General features: G+C 33.1%; 3 protein-coding genes across 9 annotated transcripts; 2 read left to right on the top strand and 1 right to left on the bottom strand.

Moving 5' to 3' along the window:
* The first annotated feature begins 2,251 nt into the window (after positions 1-2,251).
* Positions 2,252-7,150, top strand: LOC130955536 (uncharacterized). 2 transcript variants are annotated; one of them, XM_057882416.1, is made up of 15 exons: positions 2,252-2,634; positions 2,764-2,804; positions 3,434-3,503; positions 3,602-3,750; positions 3,951-4,046; positions 4,139-4,209; positions 4,310-4,371; positions 4,455-4,518; positions 4,633-4,717; positions 4,816-4,942; positions 5,167-5,255; positions 5,450-5,504; positions 5,766-5,905; positions 6,058-6,234; positions 6,428-7,150. In XM_057882416.1, the coding sequence occupies exons 1-14, from the start codon at positions 2,559-2,561 to the stop codon at positions 6,229-6,231; spliced, it is 1,299 nt and encodes a 432-aa protein (XP_057738399.1). In that variant the 5' UTR covers positions 2,252-2,558; the 3' UTR covers positions 6,232-6,234; positions 6,428-7,150. The 2 variants fall into 2 exon arrangements, with proteins under 2 accessions (XP_057738399.1, XP_057738398.1); XM_057882415.1 differs by having other exon boundaries at positions 2,253-2,634; positions 6,424-7,150.
* A 4,390-nt stretch (positions 7,151-11,540) lies between these two features.
* On the top strand, positions 11,541-14,561 carry LOC130958210 (VAN3-binding protein). Of its 3 annotated transcripts, none has more exons than XM_057885189.1 (9): positions 11,541-11,598; positions 11,914-12,140; positions 12,508-12,561; positions 12,908-12,976; positions 13,078-13,450; positions 13,727-13,891; positions 13,993-14,042; positions 14,170-14,227; positions 14,310-14,561. In XM_057885189.1, coding segments are annotated over exons 1-9 (1,194 nt in total). In that variant the 5' UTR covers positions 11,541-11,597; the 3' UTR covers positions 14,507-14,561. The 3 variants fall into 3 exon arrangements, with proteins under 3 accessions (XP_057741172.1, XP_057741171.1, XP_057741173.1); XM_057885188.1 differs by lacking the exon at positions 11,541-11,598 and adding an exon at positions 11,729-11,786; XM_057885190.1 differs by lacking the exons at positions 11,541-11,598; positions 12,508-12,561 and adding an exon at positions 11,729-11,786.
* LOC130958211 (putative lactoylglutathione lyase) lies at positions 14,164-17,303 on the bottom strand. 4 transcript variants are annotated; one of them, XM_057885193.1, is made up of 10 exons: positions 17,098-17,303; positions 16,801-16,984; positions 16,573-16,697; positions 16,416-16,480; positions 15,848-16,060; positions 15,685-15,732; positions 15,400-15,507; positions 15,143-15,283; positions 14,694-14,739; positions 14,164-14,402 (listed from the first exon to the last, which is right to left on the bottom strand). In XM_057885193.1, the coding sequence occupies exons 1-9, from the start codon at positions 17,243-17,245 to the stop codon at positions 14,698-14,700; spliced, it is 1,074 nt and encodes a 357-aa protein (XP_057741176.1). In that variant the 5' UTR covers positions 17,246-17,303; the 3' UTR covers positions 14,164-14,402; positions 14,694-14,697. The 4 variants fall into 4 exon arrangements, with proteins under 4 accessions (XP_057741176.1, XP_057741175.1, XP_057741174.1 ...); XM_057885192.1 differs by having other exon boundaries at positions 14,167-14,402; positions 14,654-14,739; XM_057885191.1 differs by lacking the exon at positions 14,164-14,402 and having other exon boundaries at positions 14,506-14,739.
* Between the last annotated feature and the right edge of the window lie 4,793 nt (positions 17,304-22,096).

The raw sequence follows: 22,096 nt of genomic DNA, 5'->3' as shown, positions 1-22,096 counted from the left end.
GTCTTATAGTACTTTCATCTAATAATTTTAATTAATTAATTAATTAATTAAAACTATTTAACGTTTATTTATTTCCCCGAAATAAGGAAGAAGGAAGGAAATGAATGAATTATTAGCAAGTAACAAGAGGGAGGACAAGGTTCCAGGATTGGTCACTATTATTATTAGTTAGATTTTTTGTTGAATTATTAGGACACTGCTGACTCAGATTATACATTATCAAACAGATGGTGGAAGAAAAAGCAATTGCTTTATCGATTTCTTAACAAGAAACACACAAGAAAATAAAATAACAAGTCGGCTAATTAAATAATTAATTAATTCAATCAATTCTGCAACATTCACAATTCACAAAAGCGTGTTTCATGTATCTGGAAACTAGTGCAGGTACGTAAGGGCAATAACTCAAAATGGATTCTTTCTTAAATTAAATCGTTCATAATGGATATAAGATGAGTTTAAATAGGTGAATTATGATAGAAGACTCTAATAATTAATAAACATTTTTGTATCCTATTAATTTGAAAATAATATAAATAAAGCGGTAAAATTGAAAAAAAAAAACAAATTTAATGTTAAAAGAATTTTAAAAATGACAAAAATTAAGTAAAAAATAAAAATATCTTCAAAAACGATACATTTTATTTTTTTCAAAAGAAGGGTAAGAATTTAAAGAAGAGCAATTTTTTAGATCCAACAATTTTTAATATTTTTTATTATTATTTAGTCAATATAAATATTAAATTATCATTTTATTAATTTATATGTACAAATTTTGAAAAAATATGGATACAAATTTTATTGATTTATAAGTACAAATTGTATTGGTCGATGTGTATAAAATTCTAGTAAATATATGTATCAATTATATACTTCTTGTATATAAAAGGTCTGTAAATATGGATGTAAATTATTACTAACTAAGTACTGAAAAAAATGATAATATTTACTAGCAATGTAATATTACTCTTCAAAAAAATCAATGAAATCGAAAATAAAAAGATATTGGTACCAAAAAAATTTCTTATAACTATTTTTTTTATTTTAAACAATGAACATGTGGTATGTAGGAGTGCTGGTGGTGCGGTTTGGATCAGTTTTGAATAAAAAAATTCACCCGATCTAAACACTAATTTTATTTATAGTACGATTTAGATTGGATTATGTTTTTAAAAAAAATCGGTTCGATCTGATCCAATTTTAAGCAGTTTAGATTAGATTGAATTTGGGGTTTTGTAAATTAAAAAAATTAAATACATAGAACGAGTCTCAAACATCAAATTCTAAATAATCAACAATGACTTAACAAGTCTTAATATCTTAAAAAATCAACGATATCATAACAATAGAAATAAAATTATAGGTTAGCTAAAATAAATAAATAAATAATATTTTAAACATAAAATATTTATTAAATAATAATAATACATGAATAATATAAAAATGTATAACAAATTGAATATATTATAAGTCTAATTGTAAATATAATAATAAAATAATAATATTAGATCACATCATGCGGTTTGGATTAGATTTGATCGGTTATAAAAAGTAGATTTAAAATTCGATCCAATCCAACAGTTTGCAAAAAATAGAATCCAATTAAATCCAAATTAGTGCGATTTTAATCGATTTTATTGAATTTGATGAACAGTTTAATTTGGTTCGGTTTAAATTTAAACATCCTAGTGATATGACTTATATTAAATACAAGATATATAATTAATAATTTTTTCTTTTCATATAAATTATACTATATTTAGTATATTGATAATATTTAATTTAAAATTCGCATTAACTTGTAATGTGATTTATAAATTAAAAGTAAACTTGAGTTGACTTAATTTCGTTTAATCTAGTTTGTTTTTTACAAGTAAGAATTTAATGATAAAATAAAAAATAGTTAATTGATATTAAATTTATCTAACTTTTTCATAAAAAAAATTTATACTAATTAATTAAAAAATATTAATTATATACATAACAAATAATATAAAATATATTTGAATACTTTTTAAATAGAAGAATAAATTAGAAGAGGATCTAATTCTATTTGTGTAGTGAGTATATAGTGGGGTAAGAAGAAAACAAAGGAAGAAATGGATTGGGTTAGGTGGTTGAGGCTTGTTACAGATCATCAACCAACTTTTGAAAATTAAAAGAAAAAGAAAAATAAAAATGAGTTAGTAGTTCGTACGTACGATATTCCAAAATTGACCCTATCTTTTATAAAGCAATGTTCTGAGCAACTTGTTTTCCTTCTTTCTCTTCTCCGTCCATTTACAATCAATTTCAACAATTTCCTGTTTCTTTCCACCAATTCTAATCCAATCCAATCCAATTTTTATCCATCAAACTTCCTCTTGCTTCTGCTCTCTCCTCTCTCCTATATCATTTTCTTTACCTGAAGCTAAAGATTCTGCGCCTTCTTTTTGCATTCATCTTCTTCGGCATCAGCTACGAGCATAAGATTTTGCAGAAGAAAAACCCAGAGCACGAACCAGTTTGGTTTGGTTTGAACTTTTTTTTAGCTATTGTTTGGTTGTTGGGTATAAGAGATGGAGAGGGTTGTGGGAGGAAAGTACAAGATCGGTAAGAAAATTGGAAGCGGTTCCTTCGGTGAAATTTATATTGGTAAAATAACTTTCTTTTGTTTCTTCTTCTTGCTCTCTTATTATTATTATTATTATTTTTTTCTTTTTAAGTTTATTGATTTTTTCTCTGTGCTTGTGCTGATCATGTTTAAAATTTTTTTCTTGGCAGCTACAAATATTGAGACCTCTGAGATTGTGGCCGTCAAGATGGTGCGTCTTCTTCTTTCTTACTTAAAAATTGATTTGCCTTCATTTTTTATTTTTAATCAAGAAGAAAAAAAAAGAATTGTGCTAATAATCATGCATGGCATGATGTATAAGAACATGAATAAGTTGGGGGATCAACTTCTACTTTGTCGTTTGTTTATTTATTTTAAAAAATGAAGTAGGTTGGGTTGGATGGTGTTGTTTGATAATTGATATTAGAAATGGGGGAATTTAGAAATGCAGCTGATATATGAACATAAATTACATGCCTAAATTATGATATATGAGCTGATATATCATAACTTATGCATGTAAATTTATTACTACTATTATTATTATTTGAAAATATTCAGATTCAAGTAAAAGATTCATTACTTGATTATAGCAATCTGTTGTTCCATGTATGCTGTTGATGAATGGTTATTTGAAATTACTGAACTAAGGCCAATTGTTTCAATGCATGATAGATAACACATGAAAACTTGGGTCGAATTTTTAAATAGATAACTACACTTGCTAGAAAGTTTACAATTTGTTTCATAATCTCTTGGGTTTCCTTCATATTCAGCATTTCAAGAGGTATTTTATGTACTTAATAGTTATTTATAGTGGCTGCATTTCCTATTTTGTAGGAGAACAAGAAAACCAAACATCCACAGCTGCTCTATGAGGCAAAGTTGTATAATCTTCTTCAAGGAGAAAGTAAGTTATAACAGAAGCGCTTCGAATGTGTAAACGTTTTGATAACATTTGCCAGGAGGGTTAAATGTTTATGATTCCCCTTGCCTTTTCGATTTCAGGCGGTGTACCAAGTATGAAATGGTGTGGCATTGATGGAGACAATAATGTTCTAGTTATTGATCTTCTGGGACCGAGTCTCGAGGACCTTTTTGTCTATTGCGGGAGAAAATTTACATTGAAAACGGTTTTGATGTTGGCTGATCAGATGGTAATTACTGTTTCCTTGCTTTGGTTTTCAAGAAGGCGGCATTTGTTCCTTGCTTTTTCTTGATATTACCATGTCATCTGCATATTATTTGAGCAGTTTCGACTCTTAAATAACTTTACTTATTTGTAGTCATAGTTCACATTACTGAAAAGTTTCAATGAAAGTGTAAAGTGAAATCTGTTTTATTTACTGGATTACAGCTTACGAGAATCGAGTACCTACATTCGAAGGGATATTTGCATAGAGACATCAAACCAGATAACTTCCTTATGGGTCTTGGGAGGAAAGCAACCCAGGTAACATGCCAGAATTCGCTCGATCCCTTTCATTGCTAGACTCGCTACCAAATTCATGCTTATTTTTTTTCGTCGATTTGTTAAATTTACAGGTTTATATTATTGACTTTGGACTTGCAAAAAGATATAAGGACCTTAGCACAAATAAACATATTCCTTACAGGTATATTTTTGTTTCATTATTCGTTTTTTATCGTTTCTTGTTGTGTCATGTTTTTCCATGTCTATTGTTGCCTAATTTTTTATTTGATGAACTCATCCAGAGAGAATAAAAACTTAACAGGAACTGCACGCTATGCAAGTTGTAATACTCACATAGGAATCGGTAAGTAGAAAGAAATTTTCCTTCTTTACATTATACAGATTGCAATTTACGAATTTCTCACCATTTGGATTCTATTTTGTCAGAGCAAAGTCGTCGAGATGATTTAGAGTCTCTTGGCTATGTTCTTATGTACTTCTTAAGAGGAAGGTATGTTTTTTTCCACTATCCGTTCTAACTTTCCAAACATATTGAGCTTTAAAAAAATGTTGCATATCAATTGAACAAGAAACGGGTCTTGACTATCTAGTTTTTGCGTTTCAGCCTTCCCTGGCAGGGTCTGAAAGCTGTAACCAAAAAGGAAAAATATGATAGGATTTGTGAGAAGAAGTTGTCAACTCCCATTGAGGTATGCGTGTGTTTTTCAGTTTGATAAAATGATTGATCTCCGAACTTAAGATTGAGTACTTGAAACCTTGACTAAATATTGATATTTTTTGCTCCTAGATGCTTTGCAAGTCATATCCCGTGGAGTTCGCTTCTTACTTTCATTATTGCCACTCCTTGACATTTGATCAACTACCAGATTATGGATTCTTGAAGCGCTTGTTTCGTGAATTGTTCTCTCGTGAAGGTTTTGACTGTTTGCTTTTATATACTTGATTTGATTTTAACTAATTTGCCGGATAACAGAAAAATTAGTCTATGCTTAGTAAGTGTAATAATTTGCTTATGAGTTAGTATTTTGATGGTATCAATTAACACTAATCCTAGGATTTCAAAACTTCACGGTATGTGTTATATTTTTCTTCTTCCTTCTTGTCGAAATAATCTTATTCGGCTGAATTCAATGTGCAGGATTTGAATCTGACAATTTGTTTGACTGGACCATTCTAAAGTACCAACAGACACAACAGAGACAGAGACAGATACAAAATCAAACAGCTGTTAGTAGTTTCTCGCTATATTTTTATTACCCTTTTTGAACAACTTTCATGCCATAATTGCGTGTAGTTCAATATTTTTAGAACAAATTTCATGCCATGGATTGATATTGTTAGATGGTATTTCTGATAGTTTCTTTGAATGATGTCCTAATCTTATTCTTTTTCTGACATGATGAGTGTTTGGAAATTTTCAGCCTTCGGCCGCTGTACCTAGCAGTCTAGAACCCATGGCTACGGACAAGAATACAGGTAACTTCATTCTTGTCACTTACAAGGCGAAAAACAATTATTAGAAAATTATCATAATAGCTAACTTAGGTTATTTTCATGAATGTTGTCCAAATCTTAAACACAGAACCTAACAACTTCTGATATAATCCTAAGATGGGAATATCAGAACATATATTTCCCAACTAACTCTTTCTTATCTTAATTGTTAACTGCATTCCAAGAATTTTCAGTGTAGTGAAGTGATGCTTGATGATCCTGATGCTTCACATTCCATTTCAGGTTTAGGAGTCAATGATTCAGCTCATGTAACTGCAACAAGACAGTTGGCGAACCAGAATCATGATCGTCCAAGCGCAACTGCACAGCCTAAACCATCTGTTGGTCACAATCATAGTTTCAAGAATCAGACTGAGAAACATGTATGTTGTCACCTCCATGAAATTGCAAGTCTTGCATTTCTTGCCTCTAATCCCTCTTTAAATGTGTATTCTTGTCCTTCCTGTGTTTAATTTGAAATTTTACTTAGCTCAGGTAATTCATCTGATTGAGATCACTTTTTTTTTTTTCGCAGAACATGAACAACGGTCCATCTACATCATCTGGCTTGCCAAAATCCTCTAAAGAAAATGCATCAAAAGCAGAAAAGCCCTTAGGAAGTTCACACATTGCTCGCGTTTTCGGTAGTAATTCTCGTACTTCAAGCAGTTGGATTCCTTCGCTACGCCGAATTTCTTCAGCCAAATAATATGTAAGAAAATCAGTTATTTACCTAACTTTGGTATGATAGATTAAGCAATGTCGTTTGTAATATTACCCAGCCTCGTATATTGTAATTTACCTTGAAAACATAAGAAATTTTTCTTGCATATTCATTAAATGGTATACAATTAAGTCATGGAATTATATTTGTGTGAGACACTGAGTTGATTTGTTTCAGACAGGTGTTTGAAGTAGCCACCTAGAGCTTGTTTTTCCATGGTCTCTCACATGCCATGGCATTTACTTCACCAGAGCAATAGTGGCATGTTATGTCAAGCCAAAAGAAAAGAAATGCCACTTCCATTTGTAATTTTACCACTTCCAAATGCATAGGTACATACACAACATGCTGGTGGGTAAGTAAGATTCATATGAAAAGGAAGAGGCAGGTGCAAACCTTTGAGGCTTAAGTGAAGAGTTGAACAAGTTTTGGAGAAAACTATATATGCTTGATTTTATTGGCATGGATGGCATCATGCCACACTTGGCTCAAGGGTTGAATTGAAGAATGAAGATTGTGGGTGTAGACCTTAAAAATTGTGGGAAAGGGTCTGTTTGGCTGGGTTGCATTTTTTGTATTAACAATTAATGAGTTTTATGATGGATGAGTCAAAATATGGATATGGGTGGGTGAGGCCCATGGCATAATCCCTTTCCTTTTTTTCTTTTTTTTTTTAATTTAATTTTTGACCTGGTCATCTGAACTTATATCACATTAATCTCTCTCAATCATTCATTATACAAGTTTGATTTATTATTATTATAATTATTTTATCCTTTGTACAGTTAGATTTGTTAGCATACTAATGTAATCACAAATGTACTCCTTTCCTTCTAAAAATGAGAAATGTTTACACTCAATTCAATTCATAGTTTATTTGGAAAAAGAACAAAGAACTTTTTTATATTGTTTTTGCTGAATTTGTTCTTGTAATTATAGTAAATCTTGGTGCCAAAAAGAAAGAAAAAAGAAAAAGAAGAGCATTACTATATTGAACCTTGGTTTTGGATGAGGTCTGAAATTTGGTTAAAATAGGTTCCACAACTAATTTTATAGTTGAGAAAAATGAGTACAAGTGACAGTCGTTGAAAAGTAGGTGTTGACAATAAACAAAAAGGAAGAAGAATGAGTAAGTGTTGAAAAATGAGTACAACTGATTATTTTTTTGTTTTTATTTTTAGACTCAATATTTTCTATTTTTGAGATTTTATAAACAAAAAACTAAAAATACGAAAAATAGGATTTTCTTATTTTTATTATTTTTAATTTTTATTTCACAACATTGTGAAAATAGAAAATAGAAAATATTGATGATTGAAACAAAACAACAACAACAAAGTCTTATCCCATTAGGTGGGGTTGGCAACATGAATCAAACGACAATATTATGCTCTGTCATGTATTATGTCTACAGAGAGACCGTTTACATGTAGATCTCGTTTGACTATTTCATGGATGGTCTTCTTAGGTCTTTGTCTTTCACCCTTTGTCCATTTTCCATCTCATCCACCTTCTTGACTGTGTGTTCTGTCAGTCTTCTTCTCACATGTCCAAACCATCTGAGACGCGATTCAACCATCTTTTCCACAATGGGTGCTACTCCAACTCTTTCCCTTATATCTTCGTTCCTTATTTTATCCAATCGCGTATGACCACTCATTCATCTCAACATCTTCATCTCTGCCACACTCATCTTATGTTCGTGCTCCCCTTTGGCCGCCTAACACTCCATACCATAAAGCATAGCCGGTCTTATAGCACTGCGATAGAATTTATTTTTAAGTTTTAAAGACACTTTTTTGTCGCATATAAAACTAGATGCACTCCGCCATTTTGACCAACCTGCTTGGATCATATGATTTACATCCTGTTCAATCTCTCCATTATCCTGAATGATGCACCCAAGATACTTAAACTTTTAACTTTTGGTAGGATGTTTTCTCCAACTTTCACCTCTATATTCGGGTTTTTCCTTCTCAAACTGAACTTACATTCCATATATTCCGTCTTACTACGGCTTATGCGATCCTTACTCTTTTCTTTTCTAAAACCTTCCATAAGACCTCCCTTAGCACCCTATCGTACGTTTTTTCCAAATCAATAAGAAAATTAATAAAAATACAAATTAATAATTTTTCCAACTTTTTTCCTCATTCAAACTTTTAGTAATTGTTCGAGTAATTGCTGGCAATTTGCACCTTTAGGTTAAAAGTTACATCATGTATCGGATCATCAATTGATACCAATTTGCACTTAGACTTCAAAAATATCTATATCTTACATGTATTACATGAATTATTTAGAATGAAAAATACAAAATTTATGGTAACTAAAGAAGGTTTTCTGTAAATTCTCTGTCACATTAAAATGTAAATAGCAATAAAGTTGTATGTATGTATGATCTTCCGAAATAATAGAAAATAAGAGTAAAACCTCAATTCGGCTCTTAATCATTTCACAAATTTTCATTTCGTTCTTCATCGATTGAAAAATAACATTATGATCCCTCGTGATTAACTCCTTCTGTTAATGTTTTCATCCAAAGCTAACGGATCTTGTCTACATGTATCATTAACTCAACACATGTCAAGCAGCTATTTAAAGGGACAAATCGTCCTCTGGTAAGTTCGCAGAACATTATTCTTTTGTACATCTCAAAAACGCTTTACTTCTTCTTCTTTTGCCATTGTACTTTACTGCTATTTCCAACGCCACCACCACTAATGCCACTCCATCATCTTCTCATTTCTCTCGGACCATACCACCCTCATTTTGTTGCCACTACTTATCAAATTTTCACCGTGTCCACCTCCGTATTTATTCCTCACCTTTATCTCTATTCTCATGGTCTCACTCATCCCTACAACAATACAATATACCCATTAGATCTTCATTTAGTTTTCGATGCCTCCTCTCTCTTTCTCTTTCTCCCATTCGTCCCTTTTGTTTCTTATAAATTTTTAAATTTTATTAATTTTGGATCTATATTTTTGTTTATTTAAAAAAATTGACATTGCAGCTAATGATTTTGTTGTTATTAGAGTTAAGAATTGGTAATATTGTGGACGAGAATGATAGGTAAAGTAAAAGTAAGCATGCTGGAGGTAGAGTGAGAGAGGTGTATGTGGTGAAAGAAGATGATGCAGATGATGGAGCGGGAGGAAGTAAGTTTGTGATATTAAAGATGGCAGTGAGGTGCAATGATAAAGATTAGTGAGGAAATGGAGGTAGCATGGAAGTAGTGGCAGTTGGGGTAGAGTGAGGAGATGTGACTGTAGTGGAATGAACAATGAAAGGAAGAAGAAGAAGTAAAGCACTTTTGAGATGTGCGTAACGATATCATTTTGCTAACTCACCAGGAGGCGATTTGTCTCTTTAAATAGTTGTTTGGCATGTGTTGAATTAACGGTACACGTAGATAAAATTCGTTAACTCTAGACAAAGACAATAATAAAGGAGGCAGAATGTCGGACAGAATTAATCGTGAGGGGGCCACAATATTATTTTTCAATCGATGAGGAGGGCAGAATGAGAGTTTGTGAATTGGTTAAGGACCGTATTAGAATTTTACTCGAAAAATAAAATTAGAATCTTCAAAGATAGCCATAAAAAATAATTAAAAAAAGAGTGATTCTTTATTATTAATATGTTTATGCCACTTTGATGTTTGTTCTAGTATATATTATTTTTTATTGGTTACGTCATTCTAAATCCGACAAGTCAAAAATTAATTTATTGTAGATTTAAATTCTATTTAAAAGTTTGCTACATACACAAAATAAAATTTAAATTCTTAACACTTGTTTAAACAAATAAATGAGTTAACAATCAACTAACCTAAATTGATTCTCTAATTTATATTATAAGTAGCCTATAACCTATAATTCTATAAAGCACCAAACACTGGCAGAGTGGTTTCTTCGCGTGTGAACTGTGTTAACGCACTTATTTGTCATATAGCAACCCTAATTATTACAAAAGGGTATAAATCCAATCATTATTTCATGGTCTCTAAGTTGATATATAATTGAAGTTATTTAGTAATATTTCCTTATTTATATACGAGGATACTAACTTTAATTTCATTCAATCTAATTGAGTGAAAATTAACAATACTCACTCTTTTCATAGATAATATAAAATATATACTCTTCTTCAATAACCCTTTCTGTTTTCTTTCTTTTTCAATACATAATAAAATACATGTGAAACTATACAATGTCTTTCAAAATAGAAAAACTAAACATACTCAGTTCACACAAATAGAAATTTCATAACAATCAAATTTGTAAATCAATCTAAAATCAATATTGATAGTAACATAATTATTCATAAATATTATTTGCTTGTTAGGAGATTGAGAAGGTACTGCTTCGATGTCTCTTTTTATTTATTTTTTTTAAATACCCCTATCTATTTTTAAATTGAGCCCCAGGCTTCCTTGCTTCTTGGTAATAATTTTCTTTTTCAATTAAAACGATGCTCCCCTCTTAGTAAAGAAACATAGATATTAATAAAGTAGCACTGCAATTATAAATATTAGAAATAGGTATCTATGATCTATATCTATGATTATGATGATGATGGTGATTAATTAGTGCAACAACCGTAGGCACAGCATAAAATATTTTAACATAATCACATCATTATGAACATCATATGTATCTATCTACATTCGTGTGTGTACATATATTATTGTTGTGTGTGTGTGATATGTCAAACAAACCCTTCCTTCATTATAACCAAAATATAATGATGGTGTCTACGGCTATTTGAACCCTTCTTTTAAAAAAAAATAATAAAAAAGAAAAGAAAAAAAGAAGCACACCATTCGTGTAGATAAATTTGTACTAAATTAAACAAAACCAAATTGGTAGAGCCTTCTGGATGGAAAGTTATTATTAAATTATCTGTTTTTGTAAATAAAATAGAATAAAATAAAGAAACAGCATACTATTAGTAATTAATTGGCCCCCCATAAACTTTACTTTAGAAAATGTGTTAATGGTGACAAAGGAGAATCCATGAAATGATGAACTTGGCTGCCATAAAACCAGGCCTTTCACTGCTTTAATGCATAAAGCACTAAGAAGTGGAAATACAAAAAAAGAAAGCAACAATAAACATATTAAGTTGGAGACATGAATGAATGAAAAAATGCCCTGGGTCCCTTTTTTTTCTACCACCTTGTTGAATCTTTTTACTTGTCTTTATTATCCTCAATTAAAATATTTTTTATTTTTATTTTTATTTTTCTATCATGTTAAATATATAACTATTGCTCCTCATTCCTCTCATCACCATCACCATCTTGCTCTCCACATTCTCAATTCTCTCACCACTCTTTAACAAGTGAGTGCTAAATGAGAAACTTCTTTTCTTTTTTTTTTTTCATTTTCTTTTAGGCACTTGAAAAGTAATAAATGAGAGTATATATACTTAGCATAACATGACAAAACAAGAATCCATGCTTTTACATATAAAAGAATTTAACATCTTTTCTGTGATTCTTTACAAGTTATAGTTGTTAATGTTGTTAGGTAGTTTTTTAATTTCTTTTGGCTTCATTTCAGGACAAATGTTGATTTTGATTAATATGATAATCATGTTTTATTCATTGTGATGAAAAAATTTGACCCTTTTTCATTATTTTTATTGGAATGAAAGTGAGCTCTACAAATTCCAAATGCTCAATTCATCAGCTAGAGAACATAGATGAGAATGCAGCTTCAGAATGCACACTATCATCATCATGTCCACCACCTGAGACTCCAACAGAGTCTATGGAGTTTCTTGCAAGATCATGGAGTCTCTCAGCAATGGAACTCTCCAAAGCACTTCACTATAACACTAACATCAAGCCTTCCACAACTTCTGCTGAGAACAAGGATTCTGTAAGTTTTTTGCTTTTGGTTCTACTTTGGAATTTGAAAAACCTTTTAATCAGAAATTAGGCCTTTAAAACTACGTTAGTTAGCAAGAAATGCAGCATTTTGAAACTGAAAATCAAGAAGTTAGTTTGAGTTCTATTAATAATAGATTCTATGCTATGCACACACACTTGAGTAAAGGGAAAGAAAAAAAAAGAGCCAAAAAGAAGAGATTCTAATGAGAAATCAGAAGACCTTTTCACCAAAATCAATGTTTTTTCTTTCTCCTGATTCTAGAATTCTTCAATATTTACAAGCATATATGAATTTCAAAGTGTGTAGCTATTGCTTTATATATTTACAATGATTCTGATGTAAATTATTTGAGCAGTTACTTAATGGATGTTGCCCTCAGATTTTGCCAAAAGATAGTGATGAAACTAAGGTACTATCATACTGTTTTAACATATAGTATGGTAATCATAAAGTTCATATAGTATGGTAATCATCATTTGGCATTAATATGCTCTAATTAAACTTCACTTTTCACTTTAAAATCATCTATCTGTCTTATCTACACAGTGTGAATTCAGATAAGTCACAACATGTGAGGTTGTTTTGGTTTCTAACTTACAAAACAACTTATTTTTAACATTATGTGCTGCCCATAACGGATAATTATGTCACTGATTGCTTGATATGTAGTTTCAAAAAAGGATAAACTAAATGACATAAATCTGGACTTAAACCAAGTAGAGAAATTAATGACAAAAAGTATCCATTATGTGCAGGACTTATTTTTACTCCATCAAGCAATCAATCCAGAATTCCTTTCCAGTCAAAACTTGCTCAGAAATGGGGTACATTACACTCAACCTCATGATTATATACTAAAAATAAAAGCTCAATCATTCATGACTCTTTTTCTTTGTTATTCTTCTTGTAAACTTTTGCATACTAGCTTTACAAGAGTTTGCTGAGAGGAAGGACAATGGGAAGATGGCTGAAGGATCAAAAGGAGAGGAAAAAGCAGGAAATTAGGACTCATAATGCTCAGTTGCATGCTGCAGTATCTGTGGCAGGCGTAGCTGCTGCCGTTGCGGCCATTGCAGCTTCAATGGCATCATCACAAGAAGTGCCTAATGCCGGCCAAAAAAACAATCCCATCAGTTCTGCCACGATTGCATCCGCAGCAGCCTTGGTTGCCTCTCACTGCATTGAGATTGCTGAGGATATGGGAGCTGAACATGAACAAATCTTAACTGTAGTTAACTCTGCCATTAATGCAAAAACCAATGGAGATATGATGACTTTAACAGCCGGAGCGGCCACAGGTATCAGAACCTCTATATGATTCATTTCTCAATCTGCATTTTGCACCAAGTTCTTGCCTCGTGTATTAACTCTTTAGGTGCTATGAACATGTTCTAATAAGGCTGTTGAGGCTTTCAGTTAATAAAGTAGATCATATGGATTATGGAGGGTAGTTTTATAGCCGGAGGTAGATGGAGACCAGAAAACCATAGAAGAAATGTTATAAGTTCATATGCCAAAGATGTCATCTAATATTATAATGAAAGAATCTACTAAACAAAATGTTATGTTGGAAGCGTTGCGAGGAGCTGCTACTCTAAAGGCAAGGCTGCAGAAGGGGGTTGGAGCGACGACGTTCCCTCTAGTCGATGAAAAATGCGAGGAAGGAAGAGAAGCAAACATCTTGCTGGCACTGGATTCTGTTTTCAAAGGAGGGGAGCTTCTAAAGCGTACAAGAAAAGGTATCCTTAAAATGCTCATAGCAATTAAAGTGAATTAAAACAAATGGCAAATGCATAGAAGTTTATATTTGTAACACAAAGTATCCCAATGTCAAATGCAGGAGATCTTCACTGGAAGCAAGTATCTTTCAATATGAATTCAAATTTACAGGTAACTGCTAGAAGACACTCAAAAATCCATCAACAAACAATAGGCATAGGAGATAATCATAACCACTGATTTTGTTGATATCTCCAATTAAATAGTTACATGGAATGTTCTAACAAAATTACAACAGGTTATAGCGAAAATGAAAAGCAAGCACATGGCAGGAACATTCACCAAAAAGAAGAAGTGTAAGCTCAAAGTTTCATTCATAACTATTTTTTCCCACCATCTGAAAACCAATGCTTTAAGGTACGGCCTATAAAATCGCAGGTATAGTCACCGGAGTCTGCAGTGATGTCCAAGCTTGGCCGGGAAGAGAGAAGGAAGACTTAATAGAAAAGAGGGCATATTTCGGAATTAAAACTGCAGAAAGGATAATAGAGTTTGAATGTGAGAGTAAAAGAGACAAACAGTTCTGGCTTGATGGGATCCAGTATATGTTGAATTGCCGCGCCAAAGCGGCATAAATATAAACAGAAAATAAAATAAAATAAAATGGCTGATATGAGGTTGCTTTTTCTACTTCTCTTTTACTTTTACTTGATGAGATGCTTATAAAGATGTACATTTGATAGAATAACTGTAAGATTTCACCAAGGACATTGATAGAGTACAATGATTTCAATGAAGAGGCATAGGATCTAGAACCATTACGTTGTCACTCTAATTCCTTCAGGAAATCAGCATTATCAACAAAAACCTGCATAAGTAATACACAAGTCAAACTTTAAAATACAAATAAGATGGTATCATTCTATGCCAAAGTCTCGGGTGAAAATGAATGGAGAACTCAGATGATAGGTATAGAGAAAAAGCAGTAGTGATAATAGTATTTTGAGTTATGTTAGATGTACATATCTTGCATCGCAAGTCATCCGACTCACCCCGTCCAACCGTGGATAGAGTGAGTCGGCATGGTGTTTAAAACAAAATATGTTCGCCTAGAATTTCTCACGTTATTTCACAGATGATTCATTCCTCTCTTATTACATATCAAACACAAACCATCCATGAATTCATCAACATAGTTGACCTGGTTGAAGCCTTAGAAGAAGCACATAATAAATTCCATACAATCAAATAGATGGAAAGGTTTTGCATACCAATTTCCAACCATCAGGGTCCAAGCAAACTGCTATCTTCGTGTTGATACCTGGCAGCGGCCCAGGTTCACGGATAATCTTGCCTCCACACAGTTTGATTGCTTCTGCACTCTTATACACATCATTTGTGCCTATTGCAATCTGTGCAAACACATAAATGAGTTGCATTCTAACAGTAAGATATAGAAAATAGACACAGAGAACAACACAAAAATCAATAAAACTACTTTTGAAAATGGAAACTAAATAGTATCTACCTGTCCATAGCCATTTCCTTTGTCATAATTAGTGATTCCATAGTTATATGTAAGTTCTAGAACAGTGTTCTTATCTTCAGGACCATACCCCATTGTGGCAACTGTATTCTGTAAACCAATCAGAATCAATGACAATTGATAGCTAAAAATCGATAAAATCATGTTTTTTGTTTTTACTTTTTTTCTTCACAAAATCTAATAAGCAAAGGTCACTGAAAATAAAAACAGAAACCAAACAAGCCAACTTGCGCATGATATTAATAATTGCCATCAGCATAAGTTTACCTTGTGCTCAGGATTGTCTTTCCTATGCAGAAGTTGCATGCCAAGAGCCTTTTGAAATCCATAAAAACAAGGAAAAATATTAAGCTACATGAAAGAAAGATGGAATTCACTTCATGAAAGAACCTTTCACATTTTCATCCTAATAGGAGTAGAAAACACTCACTTTCTGATAGAAGACTATGGCACGGTCAAGATCACCTACACGAAGTGACACTTGGCATAGGGGTTCGGAAGTAAGTCCTCTTTCCAAGAGCTCAAATTCATAACCATCAGGATCTTGGATGAAAGAAGTTACTGTGCTGCCACCTTTGACAGGCCCTGGTTCCTTGATAACCTTTCCACCTTTTGCTTTTATCAGATCAACTGCCTTGGCGGCCTAGAAAATTGGAGTAAGGACAATAATCATCATAATTTAAGTCAGAAATTTGATGGAGACATGCAGCATACATTGAGCATCAAGAAAAGAAAATGTACCAAAAACCACTCTAAAAAAGACCATTAGAGTTTTTAACTTCCTGTGAGAATTTCACAGTTTGAAGATAACAACACACATTGATTAATTGGCTAGTGATGTTATATAAGCTGGTAACTAATGTTCATGAAAAATATAAATTGGTTCTTAATGTACCAATGTGTTCAAATGGAGACTCTATTTTTAAGTTGCTGTTGCTTAGTTCTACAATATCAACAATCATGCTTTGTTTTCTACTTGTTCTATAATAGGAGCTTACATCTTCAACTACAACACCCAAATGACCAAACCCATTTCCAATGTCATACTTGTCCACTCCATAATCTGCAATGATGAAGAAATACAAACACGAAACATGAGAAGCACAAACTATTTTATGCTAAACAAAAGTTTGTATCTTGCACATCTAAACTCACTGTAGGTAAGCTCAACTGTAAAATTGGAATCTTCAGGGCCATATCCAAGAAAAGCATTTGTGTATCTTTCTTCAGGTATATCACGTTTTCTCAACAGCTTCATGCCAAGGCACTCAGTGTAAAACCTAAATATATATACACATTCCAAAAATGTAATCAAGATTCAAGAATATAGTATTATAATAATTGCATTAATTTAGGGCAATTGAAGCATCATAGGTAGCATACTTTATAGTCTTATCCAAGTTCCCAACACGGTACACAACATGTAAGAATCTTCTATTGTCATTTTTGACCCATTCAAACAAGTTTTGCTCTGGTTGAATTAGATTCTCTGCTGCATTAGCCTCTGCTACTCTAAACAATTCTGAACCTTTTACACCAAATAACAGAGATTGGGACTGTGGAATAGCTGAACAAATTGCCATAACAATTCTGTTAATGTAAACAGAGTTATAATATAATTAATTAACTCTAAGTATCAAATGGATAATAATAAAGCTGATGTGAACGGAGGTTAGTTACCAAGAGGACCAGAAAGAAGGTGAAAGAGGGCTAGTCTTCTAGAAGGGTTAGGGTTGTAAGAGGAAATGCACATAGTGATAGAAGGGAAACTGAAAGAACAAGTTGTTGATAACATTGAGGATGAGGCCATGGCCATTGCCATTGCCATTTGGCAATGCTGCAAATTGCTAATGATGCTGGTTGCCTTGTTCTCTTCTTCTCGACTACCTAAACCAAACAGCTCTATCCACCATGAATCATGCATGGACAGTAATTATTGTTAATGGGCTTTTATTGGATTGGGCTTTAGCCCATTGTAACTACAACGTTTTGTAGATTTTGGGCTTTCATTTACATCATTGAGTCTGCTCGTTTTAATTTTCTTTCATCAATTCATTCAGCAAAACCTTTGTATAAAAATTCAGTCTTAAATTTCCAAATTGCGCATATTTATTATTTACCATCATGATTTTGTTAGTATACAATACATGTTGAATCTCACGAAGGAAGAAAAACATATTGACAAATCGAACCACTAGTTTTGTTAGTATTCGATGATTATTTTAACTTCTAAGAGAAAAAAAAAAGGTATCGTTGGCATTAATTTTGAGTTGTAAAATGCATGCTCCTACAATCTATGTACAAAACAAAACCACGTGGTAAAGTACAATGATGCGGTTCTTTTTAGAATAACAAAGGAAGTTTATGCAAGTATTGGCCTAGTTTATTACCATTGCAACTTGGGGGTAGGTGGGGGAAGAAGGTTGAAGGCACAGACCAAAAACAAGGATTGAAGATGTTGTATTTTTTAGGGTAAAGTATATGTTTTATTTTTAAAATTTGTTAAAAATTTTAAAAATATTTTTAAATTTTAATTTGTTTTAATTTTATCCTTAAATTTTTTTATTTGTATCAATTTTATTCTTATTCTCAAATTTTCTGATCAAATTATATCGTCAACACTATTTTTTTTAATTTTATTTTCCAAAACCTATTCACTTTTATTATCACATCTCTAAAATATTATTTTCTCTCTCTTCCAAATACTCCGTCGCCAAACTCGTTACCACTACTGCTACTATTATCACCATATCTTCTCCTTAAACTTTAATTTTATTTTTAAACATAACAAAAAACAAAGATCGAAAAATTTCAATAAACTGATTCAAAAAACAAAAATGGTAGAAGAGTATAACTTTCACAATCAAAAACAACAACAATCTATCGAGTTGCTACAATTCAGAGACTCACTTCAACCCAAGTTGATGCAGTTTTTTTGTACTTTGTGGCTCAGAAACTCCCGTGAAAAAATTAAAGCCAAACTTAACAATTCGAAGGGATGAAGAACCGCACAATAACAAAGTGGGGACCGAACCTGAAAAGTTATTTGTTGAAAGGGACAAAACATAAAGCCTTGGCATCGTCCCTATTGTTGAAGGGATTAACCCTCCGATGGAATTTTTCTTGGCGCTGACGTGGACGAGGTTGGTGCAGTTTGCGGGTGCTGAAGGTAAAGTCCCATGCAAGTTATTGGAGGCAAGCCAGAGATACTCGAGCTTCTTTAGAGCTCCAATGTTGATCGGAATCCCACCGGAGAAGCTATTGTAGGACAAGTTGATGAGATGGAGCTAAGATTTGGAAGAGAAATTCATCGAAATGTCGTTGGAGAATGTGTTGGAAGACAAGTCGAGGTATTGGAGGGAGTCCATTATGTCACCGATGAGTGTGCCAGAGAGGAGGTTGTGAGCGAGGTTGAGGAGCGGCGAAGGGAGGTGGCTGGAGAGGGAGCTGTTGTAGAGGTAGACTGCGCGACAGAGGAGACAATCAAAGAGAGAGTGAAGGATAGGGCCATTGAGGTTGTTGGAGTAGAGGATGAGCCTCTTCAGTTGAGTAAGTTTGGAGATAATGATGAAAGAGAATGGGATTTTAAGGGTAAAATTGAAAAAAGATAATGTTGACCATAATTTGACAAGAAAATTTGAACATAAGGATAAAATTGATGAAAATAAAAAACATTAAGGATAAAATTGAAACAAATTAAAATTTAGGGATATTTTTTACACTTTTAACAAATTTTAAGGACAAAAAACATACTTTATCCATTTTTTAAGTCGTTATATACTTATACCATAGGATCATATACTATTTTTTAAATTGAGAGAATGAAAGAAAGCTCTGCTAGGATTTTCCGTCAAGAGGAGGACTAAATACAATGCAGTATAAAGAAAGTCAAAAATAGAGACCATGTCGATCTGAACCAACCTAGTGAAGACATGGAGGTCATTGTACAAAATGAGGATAATGTTCCGGCTATGACCAAAGCGTCCTATAAGGAATCTGCCTCAACTTGCTGGCCCTAATATCAGTGGTGATGATTTCACTATTGATGATATGAATGAAGATAAGCCAAATTTGGAGGATAAGTGGTACAACCCTACTGACAATAATGATCAAGAATAGAAACCCATTGATTTGTGTTCGAAAAATCCAATATCTAAAGATGAATTTGATGAATGGTACAAGTCATGACGCTCTGCCCTTATGGTCAAAATCCTAGGCAAACGAATGGGTCTAAGATTTATGGAACAACGTCTTCAACGTGACTGGACGAAAAAAAGTAAGATAAATGTTATTGATATGGATCGTGATTATTTTCTGGTTCATTTTGTAGATGAGGGTGATTATAACCATGCCTTGATGGAAGAACCTTGGATGATATCTGGGCATTACCTTATTATCCAACGTTGGAGGCCTTTCTTTTTGTCCTTAGAGAAAGAAGTTAAAAAAATTGCTGCTTGGATCCATATTCCTAACCAGACTATCGAACTCTATAATCACAGATTTTTTTGGAGAGTGGGTTTTACTATTGGCCACATGCTGAAGATAGATCGTATTACATTCATTCATTCTAGAGGCCATTTTGCTCGGATATGTATTGAAATTGATCTGAGGAAATAATTAGTCCCAAGGATCTCTGTCTTTGGTGAGGTGCTCAATATAGAATATGAAAGCCTTCATTAAATCTGCTTTTCGTGTGAAAAATATGACCATCGGTCTGATCATTGCAGTGAAGCTTTAGTGGAGGAAACGATAAACCAGGAAGGTGCCGAGAGAGAAAGAATAAGCATTAATGGTGAAGGACAGAATCACATTGATCCTGCTCAACAAAATGGAAAGATCCAAGAATCCTGGCATCAAAGTGATTTGAATAATAACCAAGATTTCCTCAATTTTGGTTCTTGGATGATGGTCAAACGGCCACTTAGAAAGAAAAAAGGTAACATGAATCTGAGCTATTTTGGAGGCAAGCAACTCCCTTATTCTACTCCTAATCAACGATCCACCAATGATGAGAGCCACCAGGTGTTGGAACATGGATCAATATATAATGGCTTGCATGAAGAAATGGCGCTAATCACGTATGAGGGTGATAAGCATGCAGAAGTTGAAGTTTTTGTCACTCTAGGTACTGAGCCGTTAAACATTAAGGCCCCAAAAGAAAAGAAAGCCTCCCAACTCATTCATAAAAAAAAAATTTGAAGCCAGAGGTTGGAAAAAACCCTCAGATGGGCAGGAAAGCTAACTCCAATAAGATTGTTACAACCTAAAAAGAAAAAATAGGGAAGCCCATAATCAAACCCAGTACCAAATCAAGCACTCATCCTGCAGGAGCGCCTAAGAATGATGATTCTCCTCTATCAAAAATAAAGAACCCTAATGTTGAAGCCATGGAGGAGGTCGTCATGGAGTATATGTGTCAATTTGAGCATGAGCAATATGAGGCCTATGTTGTTGCGAAGAAGGTGAATCTCCCCTTTGAAGACTATGCTATCTGTAGTAATCCCCTAATCTCTCCTCCATCTACTGTTGCCTCATTGAATTCTATAAAATTGAATAGTGGATTAGGGATTAACGGCGCCAGACCACCGGATATAGTGAAAGCTCGTTCAGAAGAAAAGAACTCCAATTTGGGAGAAGAATCTTTGGCGAAGTCCGAAATGCAGTCTCAGGCTCAAGCTTCAGAGTAATCTTGTCCTTGGTGACTATCTCTTTTTCCTTCCTGTCTCTGATGACTATTATAAGCTGAAATTGTAGAGATGCTGGTGGAAATACTTTTCCTACTCTTATTAGAGATATTAGATGTGAATACATGGTTGATTTTATTATCCTCCCTTAGGACTGGGATTCTTGGAAGGTTGATGTTCTTGATCAGCAGAAAGAACCCTATGATGTTACTTGGCTTCTTTCTGCTGTTTATGGCAGTCCACAATGTGCTAGTAGAAGAACTCTTTGGTATTCTCTTCATTCTCTGCCTTCTAATATTAACCTTCTATGGTGCATTTAAGGAGATTTCAATGCTCTTCTCCACAATTTTAAAAGACGTGGGAGCAATCCCAGAACAAATTCAGTTGCTTGTCCCGATTTTCAAAGTTGTGTTTCTAACTGTGGTTTGGTTGACCTGGACTATATGGGCCGGTCTTTCACTTGGAAGAGGAGGGACTTAGTGAAAAGGTTGGACATGGGTATGTATAATTTGGATTGGTAGTTGGCCTTCTCTAAAGCTGTTATAAAACATTTACTTCGACTAAAGTTTGACCACTCCCTTATCTGTCTTTAACTCTCTGCTAATGCCTCTCACAACAGGTACAGAAGATCCTTTCGTTTTGTTGTTGCTTGGATTACTCACCCTAATTTTAACAGGATGGTAGAAAATTCTTGGCATATGGACAGTTCATAGTCTAATTGTATTATTAGCTTTAAGGACTCACTAAAGAATTGAAATTCAAAAGCCTTTGGAGATATCTTTAAAAGAAAAAGAAACCTTCTTCAAAGATTAAATGGGATTGCATCTAGTCTTGCCCAGGGAAGTAACCAATTTCTTGAAAATCTCTAATCTAATCTGTAGAAAGAATATAAAAAAGTGTTATCTCATGAAGAGCTCATATGCTATCAGAAAGCAAGATACAAATAGATTGAATTTGGGGATCGCAACATTAAGTTCTTCCATGGTTTAACTATG

The sequence above is a fragment of the Arachis stenosperma genome, chromosome 10, assembly GCF_014773155.1.
Source record: "Arachis stenosperma cultivar V10309 chromosome 10, arast.V10309.gnm1.PFL2, whole genome shotgun sequence".
Lineage (NCBI taxonomy): Eukaryota > Viridiplantae > Streptophyta > Magnoliopsida > Fabales > Fabaceae > Arachis > Arachis stenosperma.
This window is presented reverse-complemented; position numbering and strand designations above follow the sequence as displayed.

Bases quoted from the DNA above. Each gene is read 5' to 3' on its own strand.
- LOC130958211 (XM_057885193.1), bottom strand. From the start codon at position 17,245: ATGGCAATGGCAATGGCCATGGCCTCATCCTCAATGTTATCAACAACT. The intron at 15,508-15,684 runs GTAAACTTATGC...ATTGGTTTACAG, and splicing joins AAGACAATCCTGAGCACAAG to AATACAGTTGCCACAATGGG. The intron at 14,740-15,142 runs GTATGCAAAACC...TTACTTATGCAG, and splicing joins ACCCTGATGGTTGGAAATTG to GTTTTTGTTGATAATGCTGA.
- LOC130955536 (XM_057882416.1), top strand. From the start codon at position 2,559: ATGGAGAGGGTTGTGGGAGGAAAGTACAAGATCGGTAAGAAAATTGGA. The intron at 2,805-3,433 runs GTGCGTCTTCTT...CCTATTTTGTAG, and splicing joins AGATTGTGGCCGTCAAGATG to GAGAACAAGAAAACCAAACA. The intron at 5,906-6,057 runs GTATGTTGTCAC...TTTTTTTCGCAG, and splicing joins AGAATCAGACTGAGAAACAT to AACATGAACAACGGTCCATC.
- LOC130958210 (XM_057885188.1), top strand. The intron at 13,892-13,992 runs GTATCCTTAAAA...TGTCAAATGCAG, and splicing joins TCTAAAGCGTACAAGAAAAG to GAGATCTTCACTGGAAGCAA. The intron at 14,043-14,169 runs GTAACTGCTAGA...AAATTACAACAG, and splicing joins ATATGAATTCAAATTTACAG to GTTATAGCGAAAATGAAAAG.